Here is a 13,089-nt window from a genome sequence, read left to right as displayed (position 1 = left end):
AAAGTGAATTTAATTCGTTTTGACACATTGATCCAAGTTTTCCCCGCCCCTGTCTCCAAGATGAAGAAAATCAGTGGTGAAACTTTCTTCCTCATGCCACAAAGAAGAACGGGAAGAATTCTGGAAGATTTCATCTCCTTGGGAGTTTTTACACGAACCAGAGGTTCAGAACCAGTCTGCTGGGGCGGGGAGTCAGTTGGAGTGAGCGCAGTCGCCTCCTTGGTCGTGTGTCCTGCCCTCATAGCTCGTAGCTGGAGAGCAGCAGCTGGGTTTTGTGTTCCCGGCACTCCCAGGAGTATCACCGCCGCCCACAGGGGCTTTGAGCACCTGCTGGTACGGCCACAGCGAGAGGGTGCACTCGCCAGTCCTGCAAGCCACACTCAGCTCTAAGGTCCCATTTTAGAGAAGGAAAGTCAGGCTCAGAGGAGTGAAATATCCGGCCCCAAACGCATGGTGTTAATTTTATGTGTCAACCTGGCCAGGCTTCTTGCCCAGTTATTTGGTTAAACAATAGTCTAGACGTTGCCGCGAAGAAATGTTGTAGATGTGGTTAACGTTTATAATTGGTTGATTTTAAGTAAAGCACATTACCCTCCATAACGTGGGTGGGCCTCGTCCAATCAGTTGAAGGCTTTAAGAGCAAAGGCTGAGGTTTCCAGAAGGAATTCTGACTCAAGACTATAACATAGGTATCTTGCCTGAGTTCCCAGCCTGCCTGGTCTGTCCTGTGCATTTCGGGACTCAAGACTGTGACATGAAGTCTCACCTGCGTTGCCAGCCGGCCCGCCTGCCCTGCAGATTTCAGACTTGCCGATCCTCCACAATCATGTGAGCCAGTTCCTTAAAATAAATCTCTCTGTCGATAGATGGATCGATAGAAAGATAGATTTCCACGGCAATAGGGGATAAGGGGGAGGAAGTCATGCTGCCAAGGCCGAGGTAGAGGGGGGTGGCGGGCATGGCGTGGGCACGGGCCTGAGGACGGCGGGACTTGTTGATCGGAGACTGCGGGAGAATGCGGGAGGGTCCCTGTGGAAGACGGGTAGATCCTGAAGGCAGGTGTAAGGGTGCTCGCTAGGGAGTGACAGAGAGGTGACAAACACACTCCTCTCGTAAGACAGCGTGGTAATTAAGCGAGGAGACCCACTCAGGGAGGATTCAACATGAAGGAGACCAGGCGTCAGGAAGACGGGGTGGTCGAGGAGGGAAGTTAACTCCTGGCAAGCGCTTCCTGTGTGCCGGACACTGCTCTCAGTACTTTCCTCATATTAATTTCTTTAGTATCATTGCCCTCATTTTGCAGACGAGGAAACTGAAGCCCCGGATCGCAGAGCTGGTGCGTGAGAACAGCATACGCTGTGCGTCCCCGGAGCCCGACACCTGCCTGCTATAGTGCACCACACAGGGAGGGGACAAGGCTGGGACAGGCTCCACTTCCTCGTCGGAGGATGAAAAGGAAAGGCCGAACTAAGCCTGGGTTTCTAAAGCCAATGCCCTGTCCTGCTGGGCTGGGGGAAATCCAACTGCAGTCTTCACTGGGGCTCCTCCTGGGAATCTGACAAAAGTTCTGCAATCTTATGGACCCCACAACCTGCAGAAAGCCTCTCTGTTTATCAGTCTGTAGTTAAAATCACTGGGTGTTGTGCCAGTTAAGAATGTGGGGGCCGTGAAATACCGTGGGGATTTAAAAAAAGAACGTGGGGCTATATATAGGAGAAACCCTGCCTGATAGTAGCGTAAGCTAAAAAAGCTATTTAGTTGTTTCACATAACAAGAGGTCTAGAGGCAGGCAGCCCCCAGAGTGGTGTCACAGCTCCCTGATGTGTCCAGGCATTCAGGATCTTTCCATCCTTCCATTCTATCATCCTCAATGTGTAGATGTTTTACTCTAAGCTTGCTGCCTCATGGTCACACAATGGCTGCCAGAGCTGCAGAGTTCACAAAGCCATCCGCACTCAGGGCAGGTAGCAGGTGCAGACCATTTGTATTTTCTTCCCAGGCTCCCCCAAAGTGCTCTTGGCCAGAACCGAGTCCTAAATCACTCACCAGCAAAGGGAAAATTAGCATACTTGGTTTATAGCAATCATGGGTCACTCCCTGGAGCAGGAGGAAGGGCCCACCTTTCTGAGCAAGTTGTAGCCTGAACAAAATATGGGTTCTCTAAGAAAACAGGGGAATGGCTGATAGATAAGTAACCAACTGTGTCTGCCACAGAAGACCACTGTCCCCGTCCACAGGGCTCTTTTGGGTCCATGGCTGTTCTGCCCCAGGCCACAGAAATTTCAGCCAAGACCGGGAACTCTGTGCCTAGGGTCCAACCTCCCTGGGTGCACCTAACAGCTTCCACCTGGGCTTTGCCAGGGTGTTGGCGGGGAGCTGGGCACAGTCCCAAGTGGATTTGGGCACTCATAGGCCTCCACCTCCTCCTGGTCAGGAGAAACCTCCTATCTAAGCCACGCTGTTTCTCAACCACACTTCCCTCCCTCACCACCCTGCTTTCCCATCCCAGAGTCCTAGCAAATATTCTTGATGGTGAGACCTTTGGGAAAACAGAGAGAAACAAGTGTCTTGTTGGAAGCTTCTTCTCTTTGACAGTTAACAAAAATCTGTCCCACGGCCTGGCTACCTTTGTGCCTGTGGTGGTTGGGGGCACAGGGAAGAAAAAAACAACAAAAATTAATCTCTGTAAGTGACCAGGCCACTGCTGCAGCAGGAAGCACAGTGCCTTGGCAAGTAGGAGACCTGGGCCCCAGTCCCTGCCCTGGGCCTAAATGTCTTCATCGGTAAAATTGTTTAGAGGGAACACAGTGGGACAGGGATGGGAGATCCCACCCATTTTGCAAACTAGATATAGAGGCCTCCACCAATTCCCTGGCAAAATGCCCCCATCAGACCCATTCCTCCCGGATGGTGAGGTTGGGAGCCCCAGACAAATAAAGGTAATACGTGTTGTGGGCATCAGTGCAGAGCTGGGAGTTTCCAACCCGCCTCCGTGATTATATGGAGTTAAGAAATAGCAGAGGATACTGAAAGTCATATTTTATTAGCTAGAACAGGAGCTCTTAAGTGGCGTCCACAAACTAGAGAATTCAGGGGTCTCTGAACTTGGAAAATATGACAACTTTATTTTTAGTCACTTCTATTCCCTAGGTTTTGAGTAAAGGTAGCAAACTGCAGTTGTATCGGCAGCACCAATGGAAATCACAGAGCTGTTCCTATCCCGTACAGGGTGCTGCAGATGTCCTGAATGTCCTCCACACTCATCTCCATTGCAGTCTACAGTAGGTTAAGAGGCCCACTCCTAGATCTTATCTAATGTGTTAATAAAGAAACCCAGGCACATATTACCACATTACGCATTTAAAAAGTATTTTGACAGGTCGGGCACGGTGGCTCACGCCTGTAATCCTAGCACTCTGGGAGGCCGAGGCGGGAGGATCGCTTGAGCTCAGAGTTAGAGACCACCCTGAGCAAGAGCAAGACCCTGTCTCTATTAGAAATAGAAAGAAATTAGCCAAACAACTAAAAATAGAAAAAACTTAGCCGGGCATGGTGGCGCGTGCCTGTAGTCCAGCTACTCGGGAGGCTGAGGCAGGAGGATCGCCTGAGCCCAGGAGTCTGAGGTTGCTGTGAGCCAGGCTGACGCCATGGCACTCTGGCCTGGGCAACAGAGTGAGACACTGTCTCAAAAAAAAAAAAAAGGTATTTTGACAACTACATATCAATATCACCAGACTACTTTGTAATCCTGTGTATTTTATGCATATGAAAATATTATTTTGAGAAGTGATCCATGGCACAAAAAATGGTCAAGAGGCCCCAGCTTAGGGCCCTGTTGACACACAGGTGTGGCCCAGCGAGAGGGAGCTGCCTGGCGGAGCAGGGGCTGTGACGGCAGGAACTGAGCAGGATTCCAGCTGGCAGCACTCCCGCCCCAGGACACCCCCGAGGGCTCGACAGAGACAGTTGCCACTCGCCGGGATCTTCAGTTTGGTTGAACGGCACTGGGCCTCTGCTGCCCATGGTGAAAAGGAGAAATCACCAGCCTGCCACCTTCAGTCACGGGAGGTTTAGGGAGAATGGGCACAGGGCACCAGGTGCACCGCGGGGTCAGGAAAGGGGAGCGTCCCGGCGTTGGTTCTTAAGATCTGCTTCAGCTGAACTGAAGGATGCAAAAGCCAAGAGTGGGAGAAGAGGCAGGAAAACTCCTTCCTCCGCTGTGGCTGCAGCGCTTCTCTGGGCCGTGAAGACAGTTCCCCACACCCTAGTGGAGGCAAAAGCTATTTGCACGTGCCAGGCGAGAGCTGAGCCGCTGCCTGTGCAGACTCTAGCCTTGCAGGCTGCTGGGGACGCCTGTGCACGGCGCGCTCTCCTCCTAAGAGCAGCTCCTCTGCGTCCGCTCCCCCACGTGCTGCCCCTCACTGCGCGCCCTGCCCTGGCACGGCACGCCCACCGTTCTCACGAGTGGCCCAGGCCCCGCAGCCTTGGGAGAGGAGCTGCGCCCTGTGCAAGGACACCCTTCGTTTCGAACGGAGGGAATGCAGGTCGCACCTGCTGCTGCGGACTGTCCCCGTCTCCCAGTCTCCCAGTCTGCCTTTCGCATCTCTGTTAAGACCTTCCAAGCCACCCCATCACCGCCCTCAAAGCCCAACCTCATCCCCGTGGTCCGGGGATGCGAGACCTGCCCCAGGCCAACAGTGAGAGCAGCTGAGCCCAAATCCCACAAGATCAGCCCTCCCGCCCCCAGCCGGCAGAGAACGGGCTGGTTTCCTGCCACCCAGGCCACGAGCCCACAGGGTAAGGCCCAGCCGACGACCCCTTTGTACTGCGGAGCTCCCTCGCCTCCGTTTGAAGAAAGTTCCCAGGTCTGAGGCAACTGTGAGGGAAGGGCCTGACGTTTAATTCTGGGCTGGGGGATGATCTGGAGGGACACTGAGGGGTGATGGGGAGAGGCCTGGGAGTCTGAGAGCCTAGAGGTTTCCAGGAGAGCAACACAAAGGGACCGCCCAGGGCCACCCACTTCTGCTTCCTGCTGTGCTCTCTGCTGCCTTCGAGGCCACACGGGTCTGGTCAGGTCGTGGAAATGACCGGTAGGACCCCGGGTCATCAGTTGTTCATTTACTCACAGATACTTGTCCCAACAGGGGCCCACGGCGGGCAGTGGGGAGGGAATGTTGCCCACAGAGGGCCTGGGACAGGGGAGGAAGCCACTTGCTCCCTGAGGGAGGACGATGGAGAACTGCTTCCTGGAGGGAGGCCCGAGGTAGAGTCTTGAAGGATGACAAGGGTTTTCCTGAGTGGAGAGGGACGGAAGGCCCAGAGCCTTGTAGGCGGAGGCTCCGGGCTGCACTGGGCAAAGACGGCCATGTGTGAGACGCAGTTGGGGGGAAATGGGGTCCCATTTGGTACATTTGGGAAGTGGCAGATTCAACAATATTGAACAGGTCTCTTTACTGCAGGACTCATCAGGGCTTTTAACCTGCTTATGCACAGAATGAGCCCCAGGGTGGATCCCAGGACTGGAGTCCCATGGCAGGCCATGCTGGCATCAGGGATATATATGGGAGGCAGGGGGTTGACGAGTCTAGAGAGGATGCACGGGGGTTGGAATACCAGGCCAAGAAGGCTGGACTTTTTCCTTGGGGCCAGTGAGGAATCTCAGAAGGAGACTTAGAGGGATTTTGACGCAGGGAGCCTGGGGCAGTTTAGTAATCAGCAAGGTCAGGGCCAGTCCTGGTCACGGACTCCCCGCTCCTTGGCAGCAGGGCCACTCTGTGGGACAGAAAACAGAGTCCATGGACATAGCCGGTAGTAAAGGAGCTCAGAGATACACACACAAGAAGAAAGAAAAGGCCGGGCAACCCTTGAATCTAAGTTTGGGGTAAGAACTGTTGGCGCAGTGGTTAAGCCTGCCTGGGTTCAAATCCCGACTCCATGACTTCCTAGCCATGGGCATCTCACCGAGTCTCTTGGGGTCTCAGGGCATTTGTCGTCATTGTTTTTAGGACAGTTTTAGGTTTGCAGAAAGTACAGTGGGTTCCCATGTACTTCCCCCCTTCCCCTATTACTAACATCTTGCACTAGCGGTACATCTGTTACAACCGATGAACCAACGCTGATACGTTATTACTAACTAAAGTCCACAGTTTGCTGAGGGTTCACTCTTTGTGTCGTACAGTTCTACAGATTTTAACAAATGCACAGTCCTATGTCCGCCATCATGGTATCATACAGAAGAGTTTCGCTACCTTAGAAATGCCATTTGCGCCTGTTTTAACAGCTGGAAAACGAGTGTGCATCTCATCTGCAGCCCCTCGGTCTCCCGCTGTAGGTTTCTGATTTAGGGCTCCTGAAAAATTCAGTAGTGCTGAAATCAGCTGCCTGTCTCTAAAAACGGTCCAATATCCATCAGAACCACCGGGCTTGGGGCAGGGTGAAAGGTCCTTTGTGCATTTGGATGCACATTCTAGGGTCTCAACTCCAGACCTGCTGAATTGGAATCCCTGGGGTGGGGCCAGGAAGCTAGTCTAGCAAGTCCCCTGGTACTTGGGGCCGTTTGAGACCCACTGTGCCCCTGTCTGCTTGTGCAAATGGAAATTTGTTCGACCAAAGGTTTTCAAACCCAAACAGAAGGATCCTAACCACTGTCAGGTGAAAGCTCTGGAGAGCTGTGCCATCTCCCGGAAAGGCACGAACAGTTTGCCACAAAGCCGGGAACAAGCCCACTTGTGCCTCGTGCAGCTCCCCGGCGACAAGCCTGCTGGCGTTTCCTATCTTGATTGCTTATCACTCACCCAAAATAGCCTGAGCGCAATGTCTCACCAGCTGCAGCTCTCTCTGCAGCTCTCTCAATTTAGCAGCCAAACACATTTGGCTCCGTAACAGCCCACGAGGCCTGAGCACAGGCCCCAGGAAGGGCCCCCCCCATGGCCATCTGTAGGGAGTTGAATAGTGTCCCCTCAAAATTCACGTCCACCTGGAACCTGAGAATGTGCCTTTATTTGGAAATAGAGTCTCCGCAGACGTAAGCGGGAAGGATCGAGGTGAGATCCTACTGGGTCAGGGCGGGCCCTGAGTCCAATGACTGGTGCTCTTCTAGGAGGAGGACAGATACACTCAGGAAGGCACATGAAAACACACGCAGAGAATGGAGTGATGCAGCCATGCCAGGGAATGTACCAGAAGCTACAAAGAGGTAAGGAAGGATTCCCCCCGCTGGAGCCTTCAAAGGGGACATGGCCCTGCCAACACCTCGATCTCAGATTTCTAGCCTCCAAAACAGAGAGAGAATAATTTTGTTGTTTTATGCCATCCAGTTTGTGGTAACTTGTTACAGCAGCCCTGGTACACTAATATGCCATCACTGCCACAGACCCCTGGCCCAGCTCAGCACCCCTCTCGGCCCCACAGAGCCAGGAAGGAAAGGACCCCCACACTTGGGCGGTTCTCCAGGTGGGCATTCTAACAGGGCCGTATGATCAGAGCTAATTTTCCCCCAACCAACAGCTTTGAATTCTGCGCCTCCTAGGCCCATCTCCTACACAAGGAGAAGGGCCCTTCTGTCCTCTGCTCGAAAGGCTGTATTGGGAGAAGGGTTGAGACTTTGGTAATGACAAATAAATACTGGTCCCTGGACAGTGCCTGGCCAGTGGTGCCATGTGGCAGTTCCCGGGCTCAGTCGGGGGTCGGGCTGCACAAGTCGCTACAGCTTCATGCCACTCCGGCGCCGTGAGTCCTTCCGGGCAATGGGGCTGAAGCTCACGATCTCCTTGTAGATGTGCTCTAAGGAAGGCAAAGTGGTTTCAGGTGGGTAAGGGGGTGCTGAGGGCAAGAGAGGGCCCACCCCCGCTTTAGACATAACATGGAGCGGGAAGTCAGTTCAAGGAGAAAAAACACACAGGAGCTAATTCGCATTCCAGCGGGGGCCGGCAGGGCCAGGCAGGGCCGCGAAGGAGGACGGGCTGCAGGCAGACAGGGGAGGAGCCCAGGGCCCGGCGCTTACGCTTCCATTCGTCCACTGTAAGTTTCTCGTGTTCTAAGGAATCATCGAACGGCTGCTGGGCCTCCGTCTCCTCCTCAGGGTCCCGGAAGGGGTCAAAGAAGGGGTGGGCGAGGGCCTGCGCGGCTGTCAGGCGTTTGTCCACATCCAGCTCCAGCATCTTCTCCAGGAGGTCTACGGCTGCACAGCAGAGCGTGAGCCTCGGCCCAGGCCCGGGGAGCCCGCCTGCTGGCACGGACCCGGAGGCCCTGGGGCGCAGGTCCCGAGACTCACCCTGGGGACTGGCCCGTGGGAAGAGCTGAGTGAAATCCTTCTTGGGGCTCTGTGGCAGGGACTGGATGTAGGCTTTGGCCTGGAAGACAGAAAAGCAGCAGGGCTCCAACCTCAGGGTACAGAGCAGGGCTGAAGGCTCAGGTGAGAGTCCCAGGCAGGACAAGTCAATGGCACCTGCCAGGGCAGAGGGACACTGTGGGAAGGTGCAAGTGGGCCAAAGGCCCCCAGCCCACCTGGCCGCTGCTCAGCCGAGCGCACGGCCTGAGCCAGCCTAGGCCCCGTTTGCCACCCACCGCTTTGTCGTTCAGCTTCTGCACAAACTCTGTGCCCGGCACTCCGGTCACTTTCAGGATCTGGGTCAACTGGTCCAGGTCTTGGCAGCTGGTTAAGGGTCGGCCTTACTCTCTGCTGGTGGGTTTGAGGCTGCCCTTCCCTCGGCGCCACCGTCACTCCACCTGGTACCGTGGTGACCAACCGCCGCCTGCATTCAGGAGAGGACGCTGCTCCTGCAGGACTCGGTCTCGGGGGGCTTTCCGACATGCCGGGTTGCGAAGGGCCCCTCCCTGACCATCGCTCCCAGAGTGTGGACTTCTGGCCCTCGTGCCCACTCTGTGCTCTTCCTCTGTTTCCTCGTCCTCCCTCCCGCCCCCACGGCGGTGCGCTGGGCGGGGCAGACCCTGCGTCTCCCCGTCCCCGGCCTGCCCCGCACACAGCTCAGTTAGCGTGTGCGGTGCTGAGTCCCGAAGCAGGGTCTTCGTGGTGTAGACTTACAGGTGACTCACTTTCACCATTTTGCTTATCTGCATTTAAAAATTATTCTACGGGGAGCGTGTATCACTCTTGCATTAAAAAAAAAGAGAGAGAGTTATTTAAATAAAATGCCTGTGGAAGGAATGAATCCCTAGGTGGAGTTTGGCTTTTCTGGCAAAGGATACAATCTTTCCCCTTGAACAGGGTTTTCCCCGTCAGCATCTCCGCCATGATGCAGCCAACAGACCAGATGTCCACTGCAGAGGGAGGGGAGTGTCACTAGGCTGTCTGGGACCCGGTGATCAGTCAGCGCGGAATAACCAGGTGGCCCCAGGGAAGCTGCCCGAGCAGGCCCCGGCCAGCCCCCGGGGCGGCCGCCCACTGACCGGTCTGGTTGTAGTGCATCCAGCTCAGGATCACCTCGGGGGCCCGGTACCAGCGGGTCACCACGTAGCCGGTCATCTCGGCATCTGCGGGCCGTGCCAGCCCAAAATCCAGGATCTATGGCTCAGGGGACATGGGGAGAGGAGCTTGCTGAGGAGAGGAGGCTCCTGGAGCGGCTGGGAGGGCTCCCGCGGTCGAGGGCCCACCCTGCCCCCCGCTGAGCCCGCCGCGGCCCCTCACCTTCAGTTCGCAGTCCTCGTTCACCGCCAGGTTGCCCGGCTTCAGGTCCTGGGTGGGAGGACAGAGAACGAGCACTGGCCTGAGAGGCACCGCAGGAGCTTGTCCTGCCCTGCCAGCAGTGTGCCCTCGGCCAGGCCCCTTCCCTCTCTGGGCCTCGGTTTCCTCATGTGTAAAATGAGGGTTGGACCAGGCATCCTCTCGGGCCCATCCGCCTCTAACTGTCCCTGATTCTCAGAGCCGCCGCACCCAGCTCAGGGCCCACTTTGACTACAGCAACTCCCCATGGAGCTCCCCGGAACACGGCGATTTGTCTGAGCAGGCCTCCCTGGGCCAAGGCTGGGTCTCAAAAATCCACATTCCATGCTCCTGGAATTGTCCCCTCCCTCCACCTCTCCGCACTCCTTGACTGCCAGAGAACCCCCCACCCAGGAGTGGGACGGGGCCTCTGAGGACTGTGGCAGAGAAAACACTCACCCTGTGCACGACCCCAGCTGAGTGGATGTACTGTCGGGGGAGAGAGAGGGTGGATTCATCGCCCAGTGTCCACACCAGGCATTTCAGCCTGGCTCGGGAACCTCGGGCCTGTCACCACGCACTCCCCTCCAGCCTCCCCCAGACCTCAGGTCTCAACACCAAGGCACCCCCTCTGCCGCCCTCCAAGCCCCCACCCACTTTGAGGCCTTTGAGCATCTGATACACGAGATACTGGATCTTCTCCTCACTGAACTCCATCCCCATGATCTTCTGCAGGTCTGTCTGCATGAAGGGCATCACCAGGTAGCTGGAAGGCACGAGGGCTTCTTGGAACAGTCCCCAGCCCCACCCAGCCCAGGTCAGGTCTGCGCTCAGAGGACGGGGGTGGAGGTGGGGGTGGGACAGAACGGAGGCCTCAGAGCTGACCTCCTGTGCAAAAACCAGCCCCACCCCAGCCAGCCAGCCTCCCACGGGCCTCCAGGCTCCCGGCTCCCAGCCTCCCCGCGGCAGGTGGCCCAGTTGGCAGAGCTCAGGGTAAGCACTTCAGCTATTGCGTGCTTAGGAAAACCGCATGGAGTTGTGTTCCTGCTCTTCAAAGGTACCCTCTCCTCGCCCTCCTTGGAGTCCCACGGAAAGCCACAGCTGGGAGTTGGGAACATCTGCCAGTATTTCCTTCTGCTTCTATCCAAATATTTTCTCCCCCAGAGGGTCACGCCTGGCTGCGATGGCTCCGCCAGCAACAGACAACATGCCTGCCCTTCCAAGAAGGATACAATGAAACAATTTCCAGGAGGCTAGAGGAGGAGGCTGGGCCATTGCACCCTCTTACGGGATTGCAAAACAGGTCGAGGACAGCAAAATGTAACTGTTACTCAAGTAGTAACAGCAAAATCCAGAACAAAAAATAATAACGATTATAAAATAAATATTTTTTATAAAAAAGGGATGTGGTGGAGGCCATCTCTGTGAGTCTCTGAATTCTGGAAGCCTTCTGCCCACCCACACCACCCCCGACCCTGGGCCCCACTCCATGCACACTTCCCTCCTGCGTCTTTCACCCCCACGTGGACCCCAGTTCTTTCTTCTTGGCAGACAAACTTCTGGAGGCCTCGCTGTGCTAGGACCACCTGCCCTTGACTTTGCTTCTTCAAGTGACCACTCCAGCCTTTCTCGCTACCACACTTCTGGAAAGGGTGACCCTCGCTCCTTGACTCCACTGCCTTAGCTCCCGGGCACCCCCCAACCTGGTTTCTGCTTCCGTCCTACCGCCAAACTGCTCGGCTCAAGGTCACCGGCAACCACAGGACAAACACCGCTACTCCCTTTCCTGGCCTTTTGCAAAGTCTGACACTCCCTCAGAATTCCCTGCCGGACTCCTCTGCCCTTGATCAGGCTCTCAGTTTTCTTCATCTGCTCATCCTCTTGTACCCTCTCCTTAAAGTGGACGTCCGAATCAACATGATCTCGTCATGTCCCACAATTCCCTGTTCCCGGATTCAGCTGTCACCCACAGGTGATGATCCAGCCCAGACCCAGATCCCTCACCTGGACCTCCTTCTGCTGAGGTTCATTTTTATTTGCAACTGCTGATTAAACATGTGAACGCTCTTCAAAAGTGAAGTGTCCAAAATGGGGCTGTCCTTCCCCCCAAGATCTGTTCTTCCTTCACTTCGTCTTCCCAGCAGGGACCTGAGCACCCCCACCTCCGCCACCTCGCCCAGCCCCCGCCTCCCAGCAGACACAGCATTCTGTCAGTCCTGCCTCCCAACTGGGTCTCAAGTCTGCTCTCCGCATTCTGTCAACTCTACCTATTTTTTATTTTTTAAATTTATTTACTTTTGTTTAGGGACAGGGTCATGCTATGTTGCCTAGGCTGGTCTTGAACTCCTGACTTCAAGCGATCTTCCCACCTCAGCCTTCCAAGTAGCTGGGATTATAGGCGTGTGCTACCAGGCCCAGCCACCTCTACTTTAGATCAAGTTCTGGGTCACTAACACTGGCCCTCAGGGTTTCCCTCCTCCCCAGAGCTGCTCCCTGCTCCTTTCTCACAGCTGCCAGAGTGCACCCCCAAAATCCCATCTGACCACATCACCTCCCTGCTCGAAACCCCCATGGACTTGGGGCTACCTGTAGGATCAAGTCCAGACTCTTAGCTTGACCAAACCAGCTGCTGGCCTCCACTTGCCACACTGAACTTCCTGAAATGTCCGAACAGCCCAGTGTGGCTTAGGGCACTGGTGAAGCCCTACACTCCGCCACTGTGCTTTCTGGTTCTACGTAAGTCTATCAAACACTCCACTGGCCACAAGCAGCCCAGGCTTCCTGATCCTTGCTTCATGCTGGAAAGAGCCCCCAGGTCCAGAGCCCCACCTGGGCCTCCAGGGAAAGGTGAGGGGCGTTGGTGCAAACCCTGTGAGGTCTGATAGGCATGTCTTTGTGGTGTTAAAGCTGGGCAAAGAGCAAAGCAACTGTGCAGACAGTTCCCTGCCAGGCAAGCACACCCCGGAAAGCCCACGCTGCCTCTTCCTGCCTGCCTTTCTCTCCACCCTTGGCTGAGAGCATCTCTCCAGAGAGAATCATACCTTGACAGACCAAAGGCACAGGGACTGCCAGGGAAGGGGGGCCCTCCTACCCAGAAGAGAGAATTTGGACCCTCCCCAACTTGCTCCTGAGTGTCAAGTAAGGCCTGCAAATGCCCCAGAACCCAGTGCCGCCCGACTCACAAGTCGTGGAAGTTGCGCAGGGAGGAAGCAGGAGTAAAGACATCCAGGAGCCCGATGACCTGGGGAAGAGGTCACCAGTGAGACCTAGACAGATGCTGCCCCCTCCTCCCACCTCCTCTGGGGCTCCAGCCATGCACGGGACCACCCGCCCTTTCCTAACGCACCACCTCCAGCAGGAGACAGGTCCCCAGCCTTCTTGGAAGCAGCTAAAGGGGCAGAGGCCAAAGAGGAACCCCCAGGCCGGGC

At 55.6% G+C, this 13,089-nt stretch overlaps 1 protein-coding gene across 1 annotated transcript in view; it reads right to left on the bottom strand.

The window, feature by feature from the left end:
* Nucleotides 1-7,311: 7,311 nt before the first annotated feature.
* The window catches only part of MAPK13 (mitogen-activated protein kinase 13), an 8,635-nt gene continuing 2,857 nt past the window's right edge, over nt 7,312-13,089 (bottom strand). The window contains exons 3-12 of the mRNA XM_012646624.1: nt 12,844-12,902; nt 10,319-10,427; nt 10,121-10,150; nt 9,647-9,694; nt 9,409-9,523; nt 9,208-9,279; nt 8,566-8,645; nt 8,273-8,351; nt 8,003-8,179; nt 7,312-7,782 (exon numbers count right to left, since the gene is read on the bottom strand). Of these exons, the coding sequence (XP_012502078.1) occupies nt 7,703-7,782; nt 8,003-8,179; nt 8,273-8,351; nt 8,566-8,645; nt 9,208-9,279; nt 9,409-9,523; nt 9,647-9,694; nt 10,121-10,150; nt 10,319-10,427; nt 12,844-12,902 (849 nt within the window). The 3' untranslated portion in view covers nt 7,312-7,702. The remainder of the gene's footprint in view (nt 7,783-8,002; nt 8,180-8,272; nt 8,352-8,565; nt 8,646-9,207; nt 9,280-9,408; nt 9,524-9,646; nt 9,695-10,120; nt 10,151-10,318; nt 10,428-12,843; nt 12,903-13,089) is intronic.

The sequence above is a fragment of the Propithecus coquereli genome, unplaced genomic scaffold (assembly GCF_000956105.1).
Source record: "Propithecus coquereli isolate 6110/MARCELLA unplaced genomic scaffold, Pcoq_1.0 Scaffold248, whole genome shotgun sequence".
Taxonomy (NCBI): Eukaryota; Metazoa; Chordata; class Mammalia; order Primates; family Indriidae; genus Propithecus; species Propithecus coquereli.
This window is presented reverse-complemented; position numbering and strand designations above follow the sequence as displayed.